Source organism: Panulirus ornatus, chromosome 69 (assembly GCF_036320965.1).
Source record: "Panulirus ornatus isolate Po-2019 chromosome 69, ASM3632096v1, whole genome shotgun sequence".
Lineage (NCBI taxonomy): Eukaryota > Metazoa > Arthropoda > Malacostraca > Decapoda > Palinuridae > Panulirus > Panulirus ornatus.
In genome coordinates this window covers 11,901,748-11,925,787 of record NC_092292.1, presented here as the reverse complement: position 1 = coordinate 11,925,787, position 24,040 = coordinate 11,901,748, and the positions used below count along the sequence as shown (strand labels likewise).

The following is a 24,040-nucleotide window of genomic DNA, read 5'->3' as shown; positions in this document are numbered from 1 at the left end:
ATTTCGAGAATCTTGCCATTTCCACTTAAGCGTAATTGTGGCGACCTACAATATTGTGTGTGTTCATGTTAATTTTTGTGCTCTTTCACTGCATATTTTGTTAACTTTAGTGAACATTTGTCCAAAAAAGGATCGTTTTATTAAGCATGAGACACGAAATATTTCGAAAATGACTTCTTTAATAAATAATATATAGACATAGGATTTTCTTTCCAACATGAGATATATAGGCCTGCGGACCATAAAAAGAATAGAACTGTAGTTTGGTTTTACTCCTGTACATATCTGGTCATCTTAGAAACGTTATATCCAGTCTCCCAGTCAGGTATTCCCGTCTGACGTTCTTCGAAGGGAGAACCGGAATGGCCTTCGTGGTGCAAATAACCAACATTTACTCATATTCATTCATCTATGAATATTTCTAGTCCATAATGTTTATATTTATTTATAACAAAATAATTATGGTACTTTTTTAATCTGCAAGTTAAAAGAACATATGCAAGTTTGTCCATCGGAGACAATCAGCCCCCAACCGTGGAAATAACATGTAAACATGGCAGACGAAGTTTGCACAATGCAATGAAAAAGAACAACTAAGCCAACGTTTAACCTTTTACATGAGATGAAAACTGCTAGTCAGCTCCTAAGGTGGGTTTCGTACAGCTGTGCTCCTGTTGTAAGGAAGGTCGTGAGGAAAGTTGTGAGAAAGAAATGGCCAGGAAAGCGAAGGCAGTCTTGCCAAGGCTTGAGGTTAGCACAGGCTGCCACCTCAGCCAGTCTTCATCCTGCAGTATGCACAATCTCCTACCCTAACACTCTTTCTAAGATCCGTAAAGAATAAGAGGTTGAAATGATTGTTATGGTGTGGCCGTATGAATTTTACTATGAATTAGTTGTAACCACGTCTTTAGCAAGACTTAGAGTTGTGCACGTATCATAGTATAGGTATAGGCAGCATATACTGAAGGGTCCATAAGGCTTGAATGGCGACTGTGCAGCATAGACTGTACAAACTGGTCACTTGACATTCAAGAATATGACTTTCAACGAAAGGCAATACTTATCAGTCAATCGAATTAGATAAGGAAAAGATAATGTTCATGCAGCTCACAACATTGAAACTGATTTAAAAAGCTCCAGGAGTATTGAAAAGTCTTAGAACGCTTACCAAAACGGGCACAAGTAGACATTCTTCATTTTCTTGAAGGACATATGGGTTAAAGTCCAGTTTAGCAGCACCCTAGAAGTAACATGGCTTTGGAAGAAATACATAACTTAGGATGTTATGTATATAGTAGAAGTGAGTTAGGCCAGGGGAATGTGATTTAGAGCTTTATTTTTTATCCTGTTCTATGCTGATAATGTGATAGTGGGGAGGGCTATGATGATCAGGGAAGATGTTTGGTAGAAATTAATAAAACACTTCTGGAAGTCAACAGAACGTATGAAAACCTCATTTGACTTAGCTTAGCAACCTAAATTTACATTTCCTTGTGCCATTTGAAGAATATGTCAATGTTATGGTGTTTGCATTGAGTTAATTAGGAAGAACCTTTTTTTTAAGAACTTCAGATGTCTTACAGAGGTAATGGAAACTGAAATTGCTATTCATAATGCTTTGTTTGATAGCATTCCTTGCTGATTTAATTGATTGTATAGAGAAGTAAAACTGAAATTTATATGTATATTCTTTATAATCCAGTCTCATGATATCTTTTATAAGCATGTGAGGATTTCATATTGCCTATTAGGTTCATTAATGCTGCTCTTTATTCAAATGTGAATTATGCTCATTGATGTTTTAATATCGTGCTTGTTGTTTTATATAGGGAGGCTGAGGGTCTGAAGAGTCGTCTGAATAATTGCACCCCTTTAGTGGGTAACAATGAGGCTTGGGCTGTCCAACACCAACTTCAGGTTTGTCATTATAACTCTTGCATATTGCATTTATCTGTTAGTGTTGTACTAAGGTCATCACTTATGATAAATGCAGCTAAGAAATTTACATGTTGTCATTTATTTGTTATGCAACTAATTTTTGATGGAAACATTACCTGTGAATTTCCAGTACTGTGTTTATGCAGTTTTTTCTCAAAGGGAATAGGGCTAGGCCTTACAAACTGGGAAATTTAGCCTCTTTTTCCTTTTTTAAACTCATATCTTGTGTTTTCTTGTAAACAGAATTTCATTTCTTTAGAGAAGTATTATTATTTATATTTAACTGTGCTATTAAGAAAAATCAGTCTTTAAGATTTTTAAAGTACATTTCCATAATTTATTTTACTTTTTTATATTGCACTGGGAATTTAAGAGATAGGGAATGAGAAATGTTATTTTTTGTTGAGAATGGAGCAAAATCAGCCAAAAGAACATCGATATGTTTTAGATAAAACCCATTACAGCATCCAGAAGTAACATTGATATGTTTTAAATAAAACCCATTACAGCATCCAGAAGTATTTTGGAAATGAAGAATTGACTTAGGGTATGCAGCCACAGGAAACAAATGCAGAATGAAGTGAACATTCATACAGCATCTCAACATAGGTTTAGTGTGTGTCAGTCCCCTACAAATGCAGAATGAAGTGAACATTCATACAGCATCTCAACATAGGTTTAGTGTGTGTCAGTCCCCTAAAATTCAGGGTGTACCTCATCGTCACTCATTAAGTGTCTCTTGATTTTCTTTTTCTCAGTGTTTTTGTCGCATGGTTTCCTTTCAGATCCTGTTCTGTTGCAGTGATTTTTGATGTTGCCCCCTACTCTGTCAGTAGAGGTGTCCCTTGTTGTGTATCTATCTATCTGTCTTTTTTCTTTTTTCTTTCAAACTATTCGCCATTTCCCGCATTAGCAAGGTAGCGTTAAGAACAGAGGACTGGGCCTCTGAGGGAATATCTATCTATTTATCTGTCTATATCTCTGATGCCAGGTCCCTCCTGGAACTCCCATCAAGGGATGGCCGCGGCAAAGAGTCTCCGCTTATCCCTGTCCTTACATGCCTCCCTTGAATCTGCCATTCCATGCATTCTTGCTCAGTTTCTCTCCCTCCAGTATTCCTCTTTCTCTAACAGTTCCTTTTTGCATGTTTTAAGTCACTTCTCCTCCTTACTTTGGTACTCGTTCTTCTTCTTGCTCTGAATATATTTTACCTTGTAATTCAGACCTATGCAACATCACTGAATGAATAATCAGTAACCTGGTTGAAGTGATTTTTGCCAAAATGCAGTTTTTACTAATACCTTTTTAAATCCCCCTGATTTCCCAACAATTCATTTTCAAAACATCACAATTCAACCCTGAGTAACATAAACATATTAAGAATTACCATGTTCTCCTCTCTCTTGGAAACCTACATAGCATACTTTGCAAAGGCTGCTTTTTAAAACCCCAGGGTGTTGTATAGGTTTCACGAACTTCTGTTCCATATCTACAGAGCCAGATTTGCCCTGGTATAGAGTGCTGCTTGCATATCTTGGTTGCTCTTCATCCACCTCTCCCTTAGCCTGTGTGGAATCAGGATCCCTCCACACCATTTTAGAACTGATTGCTGGAATCATCCCACTCCATGTGAGGATTGTTGGTTTAACTCTGTTATATCATAATTAGACTGTTAGGCCAGACTTATCTTTTCCCTACATATGCTATACTTCTAACTTTTTTTTTGTACACATTTTTTAAATGTTATTAGAGACTATGTCTTCTTTCCTTTTTGTCCCCTTTTAAGGCCTGGCTTTGATGAGGACTTTTCTCTGGTCATTTCATAGTTTATTATGAATCCATTTGTTTGAAACAGCAGAATTATCAATGTATTACTGAATGCATTTCTCATATGTAGGATTTGTAATCTGGATTTCAGGTGGTGTGTGGGCAACTTTTGGTCCACTGGATTGAGGCGGCCTTGGACCATGGGGTGGAGCGTGATTTGTGGAACCTGGGTTTTAGGAACACCATAACCCAACTTCAAGCACAGACAAAAGATAAACAGGTTCTGAAAACACTTCTAATGGTTCATACTTTTAGCTTTGTGTACAGTTAAGATCATGGCTATTTTAGAAGTCTAAGAACTTTGAGTTACAGCTCAATGTACCTTATAATCCTTGGATTATGAGCATGATTGAAGAGTTAGGCAAGCCTGTGTAGCTTATGTGTCATCATTGTGAATGTTTGAATCCCATTTGGTGCAAGCATTATGTAGATAAATCAGTAGACTTTTGTGCTCTTCCAGCATTACCTAATTCATTTATAAGTGTCACCATTAGAATAGTTCTTACAAGGTTTCTGTGTTATGTTAGTCTCTGGATATTATATAGCATAGTTGCCAGTGGTGTAACCAGAACTACTTATTGTTTTGAATACTGTATGCTTAGATTTCATTTCATAAACTGTAGCTTTTTAGATTAAAATTCTAAATTTTATATCTAGAGAAAAGCCTCTTAACTTATTAAGTATCATGCAATACCCCCCCGTAAGTCATACATTTCCATAAGCATTAATGCAGCTGTGTTATACAGGTATTATTTGCCCAAAGCTCATGTGAGAAATCTGTGTTTCCAAGCCACAAAGACTTAGACTTATTACATGCAATTGACTGCTGCTGTTTCCTTTAGTTTCTCTGTGAAGACCACCTACATGAGGAATGACCATTATGATGGATCCTTATTTCCTGAAACAGCAAAGCTGTAGAATTCTCATCCTTATGTTTTTTTTTTCTTCTCTTATGACCTATTCATCTTTAAAAGTCAGGTCCACAGACGCATATAGAGCCCTAATTAATTTCTTTATTAACTTTCTCTGCTTCGTTTTTCCTTTCATGTGAAATGGCCATGATTAGGGCATATTTTTGACCATGCAATGCTGCTTTGAAAAAAGGTTGTATACATTTATCATGTGTTTGCGGTAAAAGATTTTTAAACAGGTGTATGTTCAATACTGGATTACTTACATGCCTCAGCATTTATTCATGGATGGTATTTTTTGTTCTTTGTGGTGTAATATATTTATTGTGTGGAAAAGAATGATGCCCCAGCATGTGGTATCCATGTCTATATTGAACACCTTAGTACTTGCTGGGAAAGAAAAGGCAAACTTTGAATTTTTTTAACTCTGTATTTCCAGGGAGGTTCCAGCGAAGCACGTGACATGCTTAGCTGGTTTCTCAACTCAGCTAGTGGCTTCTACTTGCAACTTTTCAATCAAATCTGCTCAGAGTATAGCCTTGACTTGCCATTTCGAAGGTTGGTGATTTTTTTTTTCCTTTGACAGCATAACTTTTGAAAATTGGAAAAAAATTTTTTGTGTGTGTCATATAGGTATTTTCTGTCATATAAAAAACATTTACGTCTTACCTCCAGGGGCAGTGTTTCCATTATCTCATCAAACATCTAGTGAATGCTTTCCTTTTCATCTCCACAGACTTCAGTACAAAGGCCATAAGCAAATCAGATACCCTCAGAACTCTTTCAGGCACCAGTTTCAGACACAAAAAGAATCTCTTCTTATCTCCTATAAACACTGCATTCATTCAGGGTTATAGAATTTATTCAGGTATCAGGAAGATTTAAAGGAATCTTGATAATTTTTCTGCATAACAAATTACGTGTCAGAAACAGATAAAGAATGGCATCATTTGCTTACTTCCACTCTTTAGCTGTCATGTGTAATGAACCAAAACCAAAGTCCCGCTATCCACAATCAAGCCCCACAGACATTTCCATGCTTTTCTGACCACTTTTTCACTTCTGATGCATTTATCCTTGTATCCTTTACTCATCCTCTCCATATGTTCAAAGCATATCAGTGCTCCCTCTTCATGTCTCTTATACACACTCTTCTTCCTCCCTTACCTTTCACTTACTTTATTATTCCTTATTCAATCAAACCTTCTCAAGAATCCTATTCCAACTTATCCACCTTCTTTCACACTTTATTGTATGTCGCTCACACCTCGTGAACATAACACTGTTTGGACCATTATATAATGAAACATAACCATCATTTCCCTTTCATATATCAGTCTCTCTTTCCACACATTCCTCTAAGCACCCAGATCCTTATCTCCCATGCCCACCAGTGGATTTCTGTAATTCCTATTTCCATCCACTGCCATGTCCACTCCCAGGGATCTGAAATCCTCCACCTCCTCCAGCTTCTCTCTGTTCAAACTTACACTTCATATACATATTTATTTTAAATGTAGGTGTTATTGGACTCTGTGTGTTGTGGTTACATCACAAGTATCACTATCATTTTCAACTACTTCAGTTTAGGGCACACTTCATTTCACTTTTTAGCACATTCTCCCAACTTTTTCTTTATCAGAAGTACTACCCATCCCTATCTGTAGCTCTCACTCTCACACTAACTGAAGGGTCTACCCCTCAGACATTCCTAAACCATTCATACCCTTTTCCTCTGATGCCAGTTTCACTTGATCTCATCCTAATTTCATCCACTCACTTTACACACCCCAGCATGAGCTTTCAAGGAGGATGAGCACTTCTTACCTGGCTTCTTTTTCTGTTCTCCTTTTTGAAATTGAAATCAAAGTGCAAAGGGTTTCTGACCCCTTTGCTTTCTTCCCTTTTAGTCACCTATGACATATGGGAGATAACTAAGGTGCTAGTCTTTGTTCCCTATCTGTAGGGAGAGGAGATAGATGAAAAGATAGAATTAATATTCCTACCTTGTTGATTCTTTTGGGAGTACTACACAAATATGGGCATTGTGCTTAAAGTATTTTTGCTTGAGCACATGAAAGCATGATTTAAGCTTTATTCCCTAATTGTCCATACATCATTGCCCAGTCCACCTTCCCTCTTGGAATTTGAGTCTCCTGCAGACAACCTTTTGAGGTCTGTGGCATATGTTGGCTAAGTAAGTTAGTTTTAGCAGTGTGACATTCTCATTAGTTACACTAAGGAGTTATGTCATTTTGTTTGATCAGATTTTTTTTTACTCCCCGCATGACACATCATAGTTGTTTTTTTTGCTAGTATCAAGCATGACTGTGGCATGTTTAGTCATGTGTTATCCTTCCTTGTGAATGGTAACTCAGTGGGTCATGAAAAAAAAGGCAAGCATGGCACCTGGCTTAAAGATATGATGTAAGCCAGCTCAAAGCCACATTAGTGATCTTAATTTTTACCATTTAGAATCAGATATTTTTTAATTGATTTCTGAATTTTTCATCACTATATACTTTTTCATGATTGCCAGGTAATTTTGTTATAACAATTCCTTGTAGTAGAGCTTACCTAGAGAATATTAGTAGCTTCATAATAACTAAAAGAAATAAGTGAACTATGTCCCATCATGATAGTTTTGTAAATACTTTGGTACATTAATGTACATTTTACAGGAAAGACAGCATATATGGAGCTGTAGATCTCAATGGGTCAACTCAAGGCAAGTCCAAAGTTAGCAGTCAAAAAAATGCCCTCTACCTGTGCCAGTACTGTCTTGTGCATCTAGGAGACTTGGCAAGGTACCGCCATCAAGCTAAACAAGCTGAAACTTACTACAGGTAATTTAGACTTTGACGAATTGAAGACTGGATTAATTTTATTCACCTATAGATTGAGCACTAGAGAGAGTAGTTGATCACAGAGGGTGTTTTAGATGCATAGGGGTGGATATGGCAGTGGATGGTATTATGGGAGCTGAAGAGAACCATAGGATGGATGAGAGGGCAAGGGCCCAGCATGCATTGAGTGTGTGGAAAGAGGTCACAATTTGTGAGGGCAAAGATGTGCTTATGTTCTGTAATGCTTATTGACTCAGTCTGGAGATGAGAAATATAATCATTGAAGCATGACAAACCATCTATATAGTAGATGGTTCCTAAGACCATCCATTGCTTTTCTTATTCTTTCCTCTCTAACCTATCAAGAAAACTGTGTCTTTAAACCTTACAGTTACGGGTCTGAGGATCACTAGTGTTGTGTGCATTGGTTGCCAAGTGGTGCCAGCTTCTGCTTCATGCCTATGAGGGCTCTGTATACAAGCTGTACCTAATTTGATGTATGTTATGGTGTCTGAAGGGGGAATTCTTGTAGGTTACTATGAACAAGCAGTAGCTAGCTTGTTGTACATAATGGCTCTACCTTCAATAAAGAAACTGATTTCCATTTCTAAAAACCTACATATTTTGAAAATGATTGGCATAAGGACTTATATTAAGGAACTTCAGTATTTTGAGGGTGTATGGAATATTAGAGATCAAGGGAGACAAAAATATTGTGAGAAGGAAGGACTGTAGTGAGTCATTAATTGGTGTTGCACCAATTAATCACTGTTCTTCATAGTATGTCTAGTAGTACTCAAGGGAGAATTGTGAGCATTCCTCATCTCTGGGAAGAATTCAGATGGGTACCAATCAACCAATTCTAAACTTAGTGGACTTGAATTCGGTGATAAGGAATTTTGAATGTTTACCTCTGTGTCTTTCCCACTTTAGTGTGGTGGCATCAAAAATGATGAGATAGATTATTACTTCACTGTCATGTAATGCCATCTCTTATCTTGGCTGACAAAGATATACCCTGTTTGAACAGCTTACTTGTAAGTGGATGTTGTATCATCATTAAATGTGGTAAAACTTGCATTTGTTGCAAAGTACTAAGATTACAGACACATTATCTCATAAGTAATATTGAGAAAAAAAAATTCTTTACAGTAGAAAATACTTGGATAAGATAGCTGCTAAACTTTTTTTTTACTTTTTTCATTGGCCCCATAAGCTGCCACAGTTTATGAACAAGTTGCATATTCGATTTGGACGTTCTAGTAAAATAGTTACAGCAGCCTGGAAGAAAACAATGAAAGTGTTATGTTCATCATATAGATCTAAAATCTTAACAGGATCAAATTAGCAGTTTGAACTGATTGATGCTATTGTAATTAGGGATCACTTTTAGGAAAGATGGAAACCACATAGAAATACTAGAGAATATATTCACTTGATTTTGTTAAATGAGATGAATCTTTGAGAGTAGAGTGAGCCACTTTGTTGAATTGCATAATTCTTCAGAAATTACTTTCCCCCATTGTGCCACAAATGAAATCCATTCAGAATATGCTCAGTTTTGTGATAAAGGAAATACTATATAAAAGATTACCATACTTTCCCCTTTATTGTCCCGGTATAATGTTAAGCGCTGGTGGCTGATTCATGTGAGAAACTGCAGAAGCTGGTGACTGAGTTTGGTAAAGTGTGTGGAAGAAGAAAGTTAAGAGTAAATGTGAATAAGAGCAAGGTTATTAGGTACAGTAGGGTTGAGGGTCAAGTCAATTGGGAGGTGAGTTTGAATGGAGAAAAACTGGAGGAAGTGAAGTGTTTTAGATATCTGGGAGTGGATCTGTCAGCGGATGGAACCATGGAAGCGGAAGTGGATCATAGGGTGGGGGAGGGGGCGAAAATTTTGGGAGCCTTGAAAAATGTGTGGAAGTCGAGAACATTATCTCGGAAAGCAAAAATGGGTATGTTTGAAGGAATAGTGGTTCCAACAATGTTGTATGGTTGCGAGGCGTGGGCTATGGATAGAGTTGTGCGCAGGAGGATGGATGTGCTGGAAATGAGATGTTTGAGGACAATGTGTGGTGTGAGGTGGTTTGATCGAGTAAGTAACGTAAGGGTAAGAGAGATGTGTGGAAATAAAAAGAGCGTGGTTGAGAGAGCAGAAGAGGGTGTTTTGAAATGGTTTGGGCACATGGAGAGAATGAGTGAGGAAAGATTGACCAAGAGGATATATGTGTCGGAGGTGGAGGGAACGAGGAGAAGAGGGAGACCAAATTGGAGGTGGAAAGATGGAGTGAAAAAGATTTTGTGTGATCGGGGCCTGAACATGCAGGAGGGTGAAAGGAGGGCAAGGAATAGAGTGAATTGGAGCGATGTGGTATACAGGGTTTGACGTGCTGTCAGTGGATTGAATCAAGGCATGTGAAGCGTCTGGGGTAAACCATGGAAAGCTGTGTAGGTATGTATATTTGCGTGTGTGGATGTGTGTATGTACATGTGTATGGGGGGGGGGGGTTGGGCCATTTCTTTCGTCTGTTTCCTTGCGCTACCTCGCAAACGCGGGAGACAGCGACAAAGTATAAAAAAAAAAAAAAATAATAATAATGTTAAGTGGACAGGGGATGAGGCAGGCAAATGTATGATAATTATGTTTTTCAGTGAATAATAAAGTCGGTAGAAATTTATGATTTATGCATTATTACAGAAAGAAAATGAATAGATAAAGTCAGAGTTGAAAATGTCAGGATCGGTAGTTCAAGGCAAATTTCACAAACATGTTTTTTAGAAATATATTTTTGAAACTATTTTCTTTTAGTGTTGGTGCATTATGCTTATACATGTCAGTTAAGAGAGTGGATATGTGCTGGTGGTTTTGTATGTCTGATCCTGATGCTGCCTTACCATGGCGGGAGAGGCAGTTCTGTATAAATGAATAGAAAGTAATTTGAAACTGAACCAGATTTCCTTATGTTGTCAATTTCATTTCTCTTTTTAGGTATTTCTTTGTTAAATTTTTTTTTTTTTGACAAGTGGGGAAACAATATTAAGTAGGTTAATGTTTTTTGAAAGGAGAAAATAGACTAGTTGAGAGTTAGACACATTCATTACATAAGCTTTAAAGTTGAAGGATGTATCAGTGAATCAGTGGATTGTATCATGACTGACTGCTGATTCTGTACAGTTGAGCTGATTTTTGGAGAAAATTCATGTTTGAATAGAGATGCATATATTTTATGTCAATAGGCATAGTTTTCAAGGTTACAGCATGTGAAATGTGAATCTCTGATTAGTTTGGATACATTGTAAATAAGTGAAGAGCTTATGTAACTTTTGTTTATTGTGATTATGAATGATTGATTAGTTATATGTTATTGGTGGTACCAGTTCATGTTATCTCATTATCTCACATTTCAGAAGAGTCACTGAAAATGGGAGTAATTGTTAAAAGTGACCAGATGACCTTTCAAATGACATTTGACAATACATCATCATTTTCTCAGAAAGTAAAAGAGTAAACATAATAACTGTATTCTTAGTTTGTCTGTATTGCATTGAAGATCTGTTTGATACAGATTATTAAGGAAAAATATTTTTACATGATACTTGAGCTGACTACATTGTCCAACAGCTGGTTCATAATGAAAACAATGATTTTCGTTATAATTTTCATTATTTGAAACTTTATTTTTTTTTTATAGACATGCAGTTTTGGTGGCTCCCACCAGTGGTCATCCATACAATCAACTTGCCCTCCTGGAAGCTGGTAGGGGAAACCGTCTGGCAGCAGTAGCATTATACGTCCGGGCAATGTGTGTGCCTTGTCCCTTTCCAGGTGCTCCGGCAAATTTAACGCAGACTCTGACCAAATTGTTGTCTACATGGTGAGTAGAGTAATTGTGGTTTTGGCTGTATAGGTTACTGAGATATTCTCTGCTGTATTACTTCGTCCTGGTGACATCACCTAGAAATTTTATGCTGGGTAATCTGCCTATGGGGAAAGCTGTTAGAATTACCCTTGGAGACAGGGAAGAAAGAATTCTACTTATGTATCTCCTACATATTGTAGAAGGTAACAAAGATTGGCTGGAGCAGGGAGGTGGAGTCCCTCTCCACTTGTACTATCATATTCTAAAGGTAGGAACAGAAAAAGGAGCCAAGCAAGGATTTTCCTTTTAAGGCTCAGCTCCTGATGGTATCTTGCTAAAATGTGACTGGGCAAAAGGGTATACTCTTAAAAAGGAGTTATCAAGGAAATTAGTTAGTGTGAAGAAGGATTATAAAACTTATCTGTAAACTTGTAACTGATTTTGAAGTGTAAAATTCTGTCATCAGTATCTAGTGGTTTTTGAAGATTACAAAAAAAAAATCCAAAATAACCTAAGCTTTGTACAGTTATTGTTTATTTATTTATTTATTTTAGTTGTTCACTGTTTTCCACCTCATTGTGGCAGTGCCAGTAAGCGATTACCAACCCTCTTTGGAAAAATCCTTGCATAGCTCCTTCTGTTGATCCTTTAAACCTTAATGTCCCTCAAAGTTATCCTTTCCAGCCCTCAAAATTCAAATTTTTTAGGTTGTTTAAGGAATGCATTTATTCTTATTATTCTGAATATATTCATACAATAATGAAATAACTTTAGAGGTGCTTTTCATCCACTATTTAAGCTTTGACAATGTGTAGAAGTTTTGCAGACTTTTCAGCACAACATGCAAAAAAGTGCAATATAAGAATCTAAGTTGCCATTGTGCATTCTTCATTATTCATTTTACCCATACAAAAATATTGAGTGCTGGTTGTTTTTAAGATTTATATTAATAAATTTTTTCTTCCTTTAATCAGTGTGATTCAATGATAATTTTTTTATAACAGCAAAACTATAAAAGTTTGTATAATTAGCAGCACCACCAGTCAGGCCCTGTTATGTGAAGGTTAAGTGGGCACAGGCAGCACTTCCTTCACATTTGCTAGAAAACCATTATCTGCCTCATTTAGGTCAGCTGAAAGAGTCATTGTCCATAAAATCACTCTTCACAACCAGACGACAGATCATCATCGTGAAATCATTCATAATCATTTCTCTGGCTCTCTTAGTCTACCTAAAAGCTACTCAGTTTCTTTCTTTGAACACTCACAAGAATGTGCTGTCAGTGGCATGGCTGGAGGATGACTGAGTGTAGGAAGAGGTAATCATGAACTGCCAACTCTGCCACCGTCCAGGCTCAGTTTATGGCTTTGAAATTGAAGCATGGAACTCATTGCATAGATATCCATCTAGAGGCTTCACTCACCTGGCATAGATATCTGTTTGGGGACATTAAGGAAATAAGGAAGGTAATATTGGTAAAAAGGCCCAGTCCTCTGTTCTTAACGCTACCTCGCTATCGCGGGAAATGGCGAATAGTATGAAAAATAAAAAATAAAAATATTGGTAAACCTGGAGGATTTTTAGCCCCATCTCCCTCCCATTATAATCACCTTCTACAACAGACAGGAGATACTTGGGAAAGATTCCTTCTTTCATATTCCACTGATAATTGTTATTATTTTTATTTTCTTATTTTACTTTGTTGCTGTCTCCCGCGTTAGCGAGGTAGCGCAAGGAAACAGACGAAAAAATGGCCCAACCCACCCACATACACATGTATATACATACACGTCCACACACCCAAATATACATACCTATAAATCTCAACGTATACATATATATATACACACACAGACATATACATATATACACATATATATAATTCATACTGTCTGCCTTTATTCATTCCCATCGCCACCCCGCCACACATGAAATAACAACCCCTGCATGTGTGCGAGGTAGTGCTAGGAAAAGACAACAAAGGCCACATTCGTTCACACTCAGTCTCTAGCTGTCATGTATAATGCACTGAAACCACAGCTCCCTTTCCACATCCAGGCCTCACAGAACTTTCCATGGTTTACCCTAGACGTTTCACATGCATTGGTTCAATCCATTGACAGCATGTTGACCCCAGTATACCACATCGTTCCAATTCACTCTATTCCTTGCACACCTTTCACCCTCCTGCATGTTCAGGCCCCGATCACTCAAAATCTTTTTCACTCCATCTTTCCACCTCCAATTTGGTCTCCCACTTCTCCTCATTCCCTCCACCTCTGACACATATATATCCTCTTGGTCAATCTTTCCTCACTCATTCTCTCCTTGTGACCAAACCATTTCAAAACACCCTCTTCTGCTCTCTCAACCACACTCTTTTTATTACCACACACCCTTTCATTCCTTACTCGATCAAACCACATCTTACCACATATTGTCCTCAAACATCTCATTTCCAACACATCCACCCTCCTCTGCACAACTCTATCTGTAGCCCACGCCTTGCAACCATATAACATTGTTGGAACCACTATTCCTTCAAACATACCCATTTTTGCTTTCCGAGATAATGTTCTCGCCTTCCACACATTTTTCAACGCTTCCAGAACTTTCGCCCCCTCCCCCACCGTGTGACTCACTTCCGCTTCCATGGTTCCATCCACTGCCAAATCCACTCCCAGATATCTAAAACACTTCACATCCTCCGGTTTTTCTCCATTCAAACTTACCTCCCAATTGACTTGTCCCTCAACCCTACTGTACGTAATAACCTTGCTCTTATTCACAGTTACTCTCAGCTTTCTTCTTTCATACACTTTACCAAACTCAGTCACCAACTTCTGCAGTTTCTCACCCGAATCAGCCACCAGCACTCTATCATCAGCGAACAACAACTGACTCACTTTCCGAGCCCTCTTATCCACAACAGACTGCATACTTGCCCCTATCTCCAAAACTCTTGCGTTCACCTCCCTAACAACCCCATCCATAAACAAATTAAACAACCATGGAGACAACACACACCCCTGCTGCAAACCGACATTCACTGAGAACCAATCACTTTCCTCTCTTCCTACTCGCACACATATCATACATCCTCGATAAAAACTTTTCACTGCTTCTAGCAACATGCCTCCCACACCATATATTCTTAATACCTTCCACAGAGCATCTCTATCAACTCTTATCATATTCCTTCTCCAGATCCATAAATGCTACATTCAAATCCATTTGGTTTTCTATGTATTTCTCACATACATTCTTCAAAGCAAACACCTGATCCACACATCCTCTACCACTTCTGAAACCACACTGCTCTTCCCCAATCTGATGCTCTGTAAATGCTTTCACCTTCTCAATCAATACCCTTCCATATAATTTCCCAGGAATACTCAACAAACTTATACCTCTGTAATTTGAGCACTCACCTTTATCCCCTTTGCCTTTGTACACTGGCACTATGCAAGCATTCCGCCAATCCTCAGGCACCTCACCATGAGTCATACATACATTAAATATCCTTACCAACCAATCAACAACACAGTCACCCCCTTTTTTGATAAATTCCACTGTAATACCATCCAAACCTGCTCCCTTGCCAGCTTTCATCTTCCCCAAAGCTTTTACTACCTCTTCTCTGTTTACCAAATCATTCTCCCTAACCCTCTCACCAAAACCACAGCTCCATTTCCACATCTAGGCCCCACGAAACTTTCCATAGTTTACCCCAGACGCTTCACATGCCCTGGTTCAATCCATTAACAGCACGTCGACCCCGGTATACCACATCGTTCCGATTTACTCTATTCCTTGCACGCCTTTTGACCTCCAATGAGTTCATTCCCCGATTGCTCAAAATCTTTTTCACTCCATCCTTCCACCTTCAATATGGTCTCCCACTTCTTGTTCCCTCCACCTCTGACACATATATCCTCTTTGTCAATCTTTCCTCACTTATTCTCTCCATGTAACCAAACCATTTCAATAAACCCTCTTCTGCTCTCTCAACCATACTCTTTTTATTACTGCACATCTCTCTTACCTTTTCATTACTTACTCAATCAAACCACCTCACACCACATATTGTCCTCAAACATCACATTTCCAACGCATCCACCCTCCTCCACACAACCCTATCTATAGCCCATGCCTCACAACCATATAACATTGTTGGAACCACTATTCCTTCAAACATACCCATTTTTGCTCTCTGAGATAACGTTCTCATCTTCCACCTATTCTTCATCACTCCCAGAACCTTTGCCCCCTCCCCCACCCTGTGACTCACTTCCATTTCCATGGTTCCATCCACTGCTGAATCCACTCACAGATACCTAAAACACTTCACTTCTTCCAGTTTTTCTCTATTCAATCTTGCCTCCCAGTTAACTTGTTCCTCCACCCGACTGAACCTAATAACCTTGCTCTTATTCACATTTACTCTCAGCTTTCTTCTTTCACACACTTTACCAAACTCAGTCACCAACTTCTGCAGTTTCTCACCCGAATCAGCCTCCAGCGCTGCATCATCAGCAAACAACTGACTCAATTCCCAAGCCCTATCATCCACAACAAACTATATACTTACCCTTCTCTCCAAAGCACTTGCATTCACCTCCCTAACCACCCCATCCATAAACAAATTAAACAACCATGGAGACATCACACACCCCTGCCACAAACCGACATTTACTGGGAACCAGTCACTTTCGTCTCTTCCTACTCTTACACATGCCTTACATACTTGATAAAGACTTTTCACTGCTTCTAGCAACTTATCTCCCACATCATATACCCCTAATTCCTTCCACAGAGCATCTCTGTCAACTCTCTCATATGCCATCTCCAGATCCATAAATGCTACATGCAAACCCATCTGTTTTTTTAAGTATTTCTCACAGACATTCTTCAAAGCAAACACCTGATCCACACATCCTCTACCACATCTGAGACCACTTTGCTCTTCCCAGTTTGATGTCTTTTAACTTTCTAAAAGGGGAAACAGAAGAAAGTCATGCGGGGAGAGCTCATCCTCCTCAAAGGCTCAGATTGGGGTGTCTAAATGTGTGTGGATGTAACCAAGATTAGAAAAAAGGAGATAGATAGTATTTCTCAGGAAAGGAACCTGGATGTTTTGGCTCTGAGTGAAACAAAGGTCAAGGGTAAAGGTGAAGAGCGGTTTGGGAATGTCCTGGGAGTCAAATCAGGAGTTGGTGAGAGGACAAGAGCAAAGGAAGGAGTAGCACTACTCCTGAAGCAGGAGTTGTAGGAGTATGTGATAGAGTGTAAGAAAGTAAGCTTTTAGATTGACATGGGTAAAACTGAAAGTGGAAGGAGAGAGGTTGGTGATTATTGGTGCCTATGCACCTGGTCATGAGAAGAAAGATCATGAGAGGCAAGTGTTTTGGGAGCAGCTGAGTGAGTGTGTTAGCAGCTTTGATGCACTAGACCGGGTTATAGTGCTGGATGATTTGAAAGCAAAGGTGAGTAATGTGGCAGTTGAGGGTATAATTGGTGTACATGGGGTGTTGAGTGTTTATAAATGGAAATATTGAAGAGCTTGTAGATTTGTGTGCTGAAAAAGGACTGGTGATTGGGAATACCTGGTTTGAAAATAGAGATATACATAAGTATATGTATGTAAGTAGGAGAGATGGCCATAGGGTGTTATTAGATTATGTGTTGATTGTAGGTGCGTGAAAGAGAGACTTTTGGATGTTAATGTGCTGAGGGGGCAGCTGGAGGGATGTCTGATCATTATCTTGTGGAAGCGAAGGTGAGGATTTGTAGAGGTTATCAGAGAAGAAGAGAGAATGTTTGGGTGAAGAAAGTGGTGAGAGTAAGTGAGCTTGGAAAGGAGACTTGTGTGAGGAAGTACCACGAGAGATTGAGTGCAGAATGGAAAAAGGTGAGAGCGAGTGACATAAGGGGAGTAGGGGAGGAATGGGATGTATTTAGGGAAGCAGTGATGGCTTGCACAAAAGATGCCTGTGGCATGAGAAAGGTGGGAGGTGAGCAGATTAGAAAGGGTAATGAGTGGTGGGATGAAGAAGTAAGATTGGTAGAGAAAGAGAAGAGAGAGGCATTTGGGCGATTTTTGCAGGGAAATAGTGCATATGACTGGGAGATGTATAAAATAAAGAGGCAGGAGGTCAAGAGAAAGTTGCAGGAGGTTAAAAAGAGGGCAAATGAGAGTTAAGGTGAGAGAGTATCATTGAATTTTAGGGTGAATAAAAAGATGTTTTTATTCATAAGTGAAGTGAACATAAGTGAAGGGGGCTAATGGGGATGTAATAACAAGTAGTGGTGAAGTGAGAAGGAAATGGAGTGAGTATTTTGATGGTTTGTTGAATGTGTTTGATGATAGAGTGGCAGATATAGGGTGTTTTGGTCAAGGTTGTGTGCAAAGTGAGAGGGTCAGGGAGAGTGGTTTGGTAAACAGAGAAGAGGTAGTGAAAGCTTTGCTGAAGATGAAAGCCGGCAAGGTGGCGTGTTTGTATGGTATTGCAGTGGAATCTATTAAAAAAAAGGGGTGACCGTGTTGTTGACTGGTTGGTGAGGATAATCAGTGTATGTATGGTTCATGGTTCATGGTGAGGATTGGTGGAATGCTAGCTTAGTGCCATTGTACTAAGGCAGAGGGGATAAAGGTGAGAGTTCAGATTACAGAGGTATAAGTTTGTTGAGTATTTCTGGGAAATTATATGGGAGGGTATTGATGGAGAGGGTAAGGCATGTAAAGAGCATCAGATTTGGGAAGAGCAGTGTGGTTTCAGAAGTGGTTGAGGATGTGTGGATCAGGTGTTTGCTTTAATGAATGTATGTGAGAAATACTTAGAAAAACAGATGGATTTGTATGTAGCATTTATGAATCTGGAGAAGGCATATGATAGAAATGATAGAGATGCTCTGTGGAAGGCATTAAGAGTGAATGCTATGGGAGGTAAGTTGCTAGAAGCTGTGAAAAGTTTTTATCGAGGATGTAAGGCATGCGTATGAGTAGGAAGAGAGGAAAGTGATTGGTTCCCAATGAATGTTGGTTTGCAGCAGGGGTGCGTGATGTCTCCTTGGTTGTTTAATTTTTATGGATGGGGTGTGGTTATGGAGTTGAATGCAAGAGAGAGGGGCAAGTATGCAGTCTATTGTGGATGAGAGGGTCTTGGGAAGTGAGTCAGTTGTTGTTCGCTGATGATACAGCGCTGGTGGCTGATTTGGGGGAGAAACTGCAGAAGTTAGTGACAGAGTTTGGTAAAGTGTGTGAAAGAAGAAAGCTGAGAGTAAATGTGAATATGAGTAAGGTTATTAGGTTCAATGGGGTTGAGGGACAAGTCAGTTGGGAGGTAAGTTTGAATGGAGAAAAACTGGAGGAAGTAAAGTGTCTTAGATATCTTGGAGTGGATTTAGCAGTGGTTGGAACCATGGAAGTGGAAGTGAGTCACAGGGTGGGGGAGGTGGGTGAAGGTTCTTGGAGTGTTGAAAAATGTGTGGAAGGCGAGAACGTTATCTTGAAAAGAAAAATGGGTATGTTTGAAGGAATAGTGGTTCCAACACTGTTATATGGTTGCAAGGCATGGGCTATAGATAGGGTTTTGCGGAGGAGGGTGGATGTGTTGGAAATGAAATGTTTGAGGGCAATACATGGTGTGAGGTGGTTTGATAGAGTAAGTAATAAAAAGGAAAGAGAGATGTGCAGTAATAAAACGAGTGTGGTTGAGAGGGCAGAAGAGGGTGTATTGAAATGGTTTGGTCACATGGAAAGAATGAGTGAGGAAAGATTGACAAAGAGGATATATGTGTCAGAGGTGGAGGGAATGAGGAGAAGTGGGAGACCAAATTGAAGGTTGAAGGATGGAGTGAAAAAGATTTTGAGCGATTGGGACCTAAAAATACATGAGGGTGAAAGGTGTGCAAGGAATAGAGTGAATTGGAACGATGTGGTATACTGGGTATGCTGTGCTGACAATGGATTGAACCAGGGCATGTGAAGTGTCAAGGGTGAACCATGGAAAGTTCTGTGGGGCCTGGATGTAGACAGGGAGCTGTGGTTTCAGTGCATTACACATGACAGCTAGAGACTGAGCATGAACGAATGTGGCCTTTTCTTTTTTTTTCTTTCTTTTGTTTGTATGTTCCTAGTGCTGTCTCGTGGTGTGTGTGTGTGCGTGTGTGCTATTTCATGTGTGGCGGGGTGATAACGGTAATGGATGAAGGCAACAAGTATGAATATGTACATGTGTATATATGTATGTCTGTGTATGTGTATGTATGTATACGTTGAAATGTATAGGTATGTATATGTGCGTGTGTGGGTTAGTATGTATATACATGTGTATGTGGGTGGGTTGGGCCATTCTTTCGACTATTTCCTTGCGCTACCTCGCTAATGTGGGAGACACTGTTTAAGTATAATGAATAAATGATAAATGATAATAGCAATAATAATCATGATAATGATGATGATCATAACATTGTGTTACAACTTTTGTTCCAAATTGTTTATATGTAAAAAGTAGAGAAAAAGTGTATTATTCCCTTCAAACTTTGCTTTTGTGACCAGGACAGTGAAAATTTGAGTTTATCTATTTCCAATTGGACACTGGGCAAATTTGCACATTTTTACTTACATAAAGTCGGAAAAACAACATATGAATCAAAATTAACATGTGTTTACACTAATGTTAAACAAAAGTGATCTGTATTTACACTAATGTTAAACAAAAGTTCCTTGGTAGCAGCAATCAAAGTCCATTATATTCTGGTGGAAGTGCTTACCTTGCTCCTCTGAATGCACTCCCATGTTCTTGAATTTATCAAGCTGAGCGTGGAGGATATGGACTTTGAGGGACATCCTGCTGCCCATTTTGCCATAGTTCTTCACCATAGTCTCAGCCAGCTCCACATAGCTTTTGGCCTTGCCAGTGCTTAGGAAGCCCCTTCCTAGTGAGCTTCTTGGGAAATTCTTTGCACTCCAGGATCATCTTTATCTGTGGTCCAGTGAAGACCAGCTTTGACGTTTGCCTCAGACAGCTTAGGGAAGAATCTTGAAGGCACTTGAAGGCTGCAGACTCCTTATCTAGAGTCGTGACAAATTGTCTCATAAGGCCTGGTTAAATGTGCAGTGAAGGTCTGGATGTGTGATAGCAGGTGCATTCTTGCCAGTCCAACGTTTGGAAGGGTCCACCATGCAGAAGTAGCAGTTGCTTGAGTGGTCAATGGGTTCCACCAAATTCTTGGGGTACCAAACTTCATGGCTCTCTTTTCCCCCCCTCTGTACCATCCTTATTATTCTCTCTCTCATACTATTTGCCATTTCCCGTGATAGTGAGGTAGCGTTAAGAACAGAGGACTGGGCCTTTGAGGGAATATCCTCACCTGGCCCTCTTCTCTGTTCCTTCTTTTGGAAAATTAAAAAAAAAAAACGAGAGGGGAGGATTTCCAGCCCCCCGCTCCCTTCCCTTTTAGTCGCCTTCTACGACACGCAGGGAATATGTGGGAAGTATTCTTTCTCCCCTATCATTATTATTATTATTTTTTTTCATTATACTCAGTCGCTGTCTCCTGCGTTAGTGAGGTAGTGCAAGGAAACAGATGAAAGAATGGCCCATCCCACCCACATACACATGCATATACATAAACGCTCCCACACGCACATATACATACCTATGCATTTCGATGTATACATACATATACATACACAGACATGTACATATATACACCTGTACATATTCATACTTGATGCCTTCATCCATTCCCGTTGCCACCCCGCCACACATGAAGCAGCTCCCCCTCCCCTCGCACGCATGCAAGGTAGCGCTAGGAAAAGACAACAAAGGCCACATTTGTTCACTCTCAGTCTCTAGCTGTCCTGTGCAATTATTATTATAATCATCATTATTATTCTCTCTCTCATACTATTTGCCATTTCCCGTGATAGTGAGGTAGCGTTAAGAACAGAGGACTGGGCCTTTGAGGGAATATCCTCACCTGGCCCTCTTCTCTGTTCCTTCTTTTGGAAAATTAAAAAAAAAAAACGAGAGGGGAGGATTTCCAGCCCCCCGCTCCCTTCCCTTTTAGTCGCCTTCTACGACACGCAGGGAATATGTGGGAAGTATTCTTTCTCCCCTATCATTATTATTATTATCATTATTATCATCATCATCATTGCTAGGAGATATGGGCCCTCTGGACCCTAACCTGCTTACTCCTATGGAGAATGGAATTTCTCAATAATGTATTCACACCCCTTCATTTTTCCTCCTCACATCTTCCATATTGTCAGCACAACCTTCCCGCTCAACATTAACGTACTTTCCTGGAAGTATATCAACTCAGCTGTCGGCAATCTTAATGCTACCAAGGAAATAATTAATGGCAAAGTGTGTAGTTGTTAGTTGTCAAGCATTTAGCAACTTCCTCGGCATGTGTACAGACTGAAGAAAGACATAACTGGCTTTCTATAGTATATTAAATCATATAATAGTTTCCTGAAAATATATCACCCCAGCAGCCAGCAATTTCTATCATGCCAAGGAAATGGATGAATTATTGACAACTGTGTATGGGGGTTAGTCTTCGTGCATCTGACAACTTCCTCAGCGCATCTGCAGATGGAAGAGAGGATCGCCTTCTTACAGTAAGATTATTATGTGTAGATCAGGTGTTTGCTTTGAAGAATCTCTGTGAGAATTTCTTAGGGAAAGAGAAGGGATGTAAGATTAGGTTGAGACAGAATGGTTTGATCGTAAGTTTGAATGAGGAATTCATAGAGGACATTAATTGCTTTAGGCATGTGGAAGTGTGGCAGCAGATGGAACATTGGGTGCTGAAGTGAATCAGGGTGGAGGTGAGGGGTCAAGACCCTAGGTGTAATAAGAAGCATGTGGAAAGAGGTCATTGATTCTTAGAGCAAAAATAGGTATGTTTGAAGGAATAGTGGTTCCAACAATGTTATATGGTTGTGAGGCATGGGCTATGGCTAGAGTTGTGTGGAGGAGGGTGGATGTGTTGGAAATGAAATGTTTGAGGACATGTGGTGTGTTGTGGTTTGATTAAGTAATGAAAGGGTAAGAGAGAGATGTGTGGTAATAAAAAGAGTGTGGTTGAGAGAGCAGAAGAGGGTGTTTTGAAATGGTTTGGTCACATGGAAAGAATGAGTGAGGAAAGATTGACAAAGAGGATATATGTGTCAGAGGTGGAGGGAACAAGGAGAAGTGGGAGACCAAATTGAAGGTTGAAGGATGGAGTGAAAAAGATTTTGAGCGATTGGGACCTAAAAATACATGAGGGTGAAAGGTGTGCAAGGAATAGAGTGAATTGGAATGATGTGGTTTACCGGGATTGCTGTGCTGTCAGTGGATTGAACCAGGGCATGTGAAGTGTCAAGGGTGAACCATGGAAAGTTCTGTGGGGCCTGGATGTGGAAAGGGAGCTGTGGTTTCAGTGCATTACACATGACAGCTAGAGACTGAGTGTGAATGAATGTGGCCTTTGTTATCTTTTCCTAGGGCTACCTCGTGTGTGCGTGCGCGTGCGGGGTGACAGGGGTGCCATTTCATGTGTGGCAGGGTGGCGATGGGAGTGGATGAAGGCAACAAGTATGAATATGTACATGTGTATATATGTATGTCTGTGTATGTGTATGTATGTATACGTTGAAATGTATAGGTATGTATATTTGCGTGTGTGGGCCTGTATGTATATACATGTGTATGTGGGTGGGTTGGGACATTTTTTCGTGTGTTTCCTTGCACTACCTCGCTAACGCGGGAGACAGCGACTAAGTATAATAAAGATAAAAAAGATTATTAATGTTATTATCCCTAGGGAACAGGGGAGAAAGAATACTTCCCTGTATTCCTTGCAAGTTATAGAAGATGACGTAAAGGGGAGGGAGCAGGGGCTGGAATTCCTCTCTTCTGATTTTCAATTTTCCAAAAGAAGGAGCAGAGAAGGGGGCCAGGTGAGAATATTCCCTCTAAGGCTCAGTCCTTTGTTCTTAACGCTACCTCACTAACATGGGAAATGGTGGATATGTATGAAAAATAATTTATTATTTATAGATAGAGTGTAAGAAAGTAAACTCTAGATTGATATGGGTAAAGCTGAAAGTGGATGGAGAGAGATGGGTGATTATTGGTGCATATGCACCTGGGCATGAGAAGAAAGATCATGAGAGGCAAGTGTTTTGGGAGCAGCTGAGTGAGTGTGTTAGTAGTTTTGATGCACGAGACCAGGTTATAGTGATGGGTGATTTGAATGCAAAGGTGAGTAATGTGGCACTAAGGACGTAAGGCATGTGTATGAGTAGGAAGAGAGGAAAGTGATTGGTTCCTAGTGAATATTTGTTTGTGGCAGGGGTGTATGATGTCTCCATGGTTGTTTAATTTGTTTATGGATAAGGTTGTTAGGGAGGTGAATGCAAGAGTTTTGGAGAGAGATGAGAGAGAGGCAAGTATGCAGTCTGTCGTGGATGAGAGGGCTCGGAAAGTGAGTCAGTTGTTTTTCGCTGATAGAGATTACAAAAGAAAACCCTTGTAAGTGGAGAGAGGGCCCCGAGGGGTTTTTTTGGTTTCTTTTTTTAATTGATAGGCGGGAAAGAGAGACTTTTGGATGTTAATGTGCTGAGGGTGAAACTGGAGGGAATGTCTGATAAATT

At 39.6% G+C, this 24,040-nt stretch overlaps 1 protein-coding gene across 2 annotated transcripts in view; it reads left to right on the top strand.

The window, feature by feature from the left end:
* Positions 1-508: 508 nt before the first annotated feature.
* The window catches only part of LOC139747634 (uncharacterized), a 78,883-nt gene continuing 55,351 nt past the window's right edge, over positions 509-24,040 (top strand). For both annotated transcript variants that reach the window (XM_071660132.1, XM_071660131.1), the window contains exons 1-6: positions 509-648; positions 1,830-1,917; positions 3,857-3,985; positions 5,116-5,234; positions 7,358-7,522; positions 11,215-11,397. In XM_071660132.1, coding sequence (XP_071516233.1) covers positions 623-648; positions 1,830-1,917; positions 3,857-3,985; positions 5,116-5,234; positions 7,358-7,522; positions 11,215-11,397 — 710 coding nt within the window. In that variant the 5' untranslated portion in view covers positions 509-622. The remainder of the gene's footprint in view (positions 649-1,829; positions 1,918-3,856; positions 3,986-5,115; positions 5,235-7,357; positions 7,523-11,214; positions 11,398-24,040) is intronic.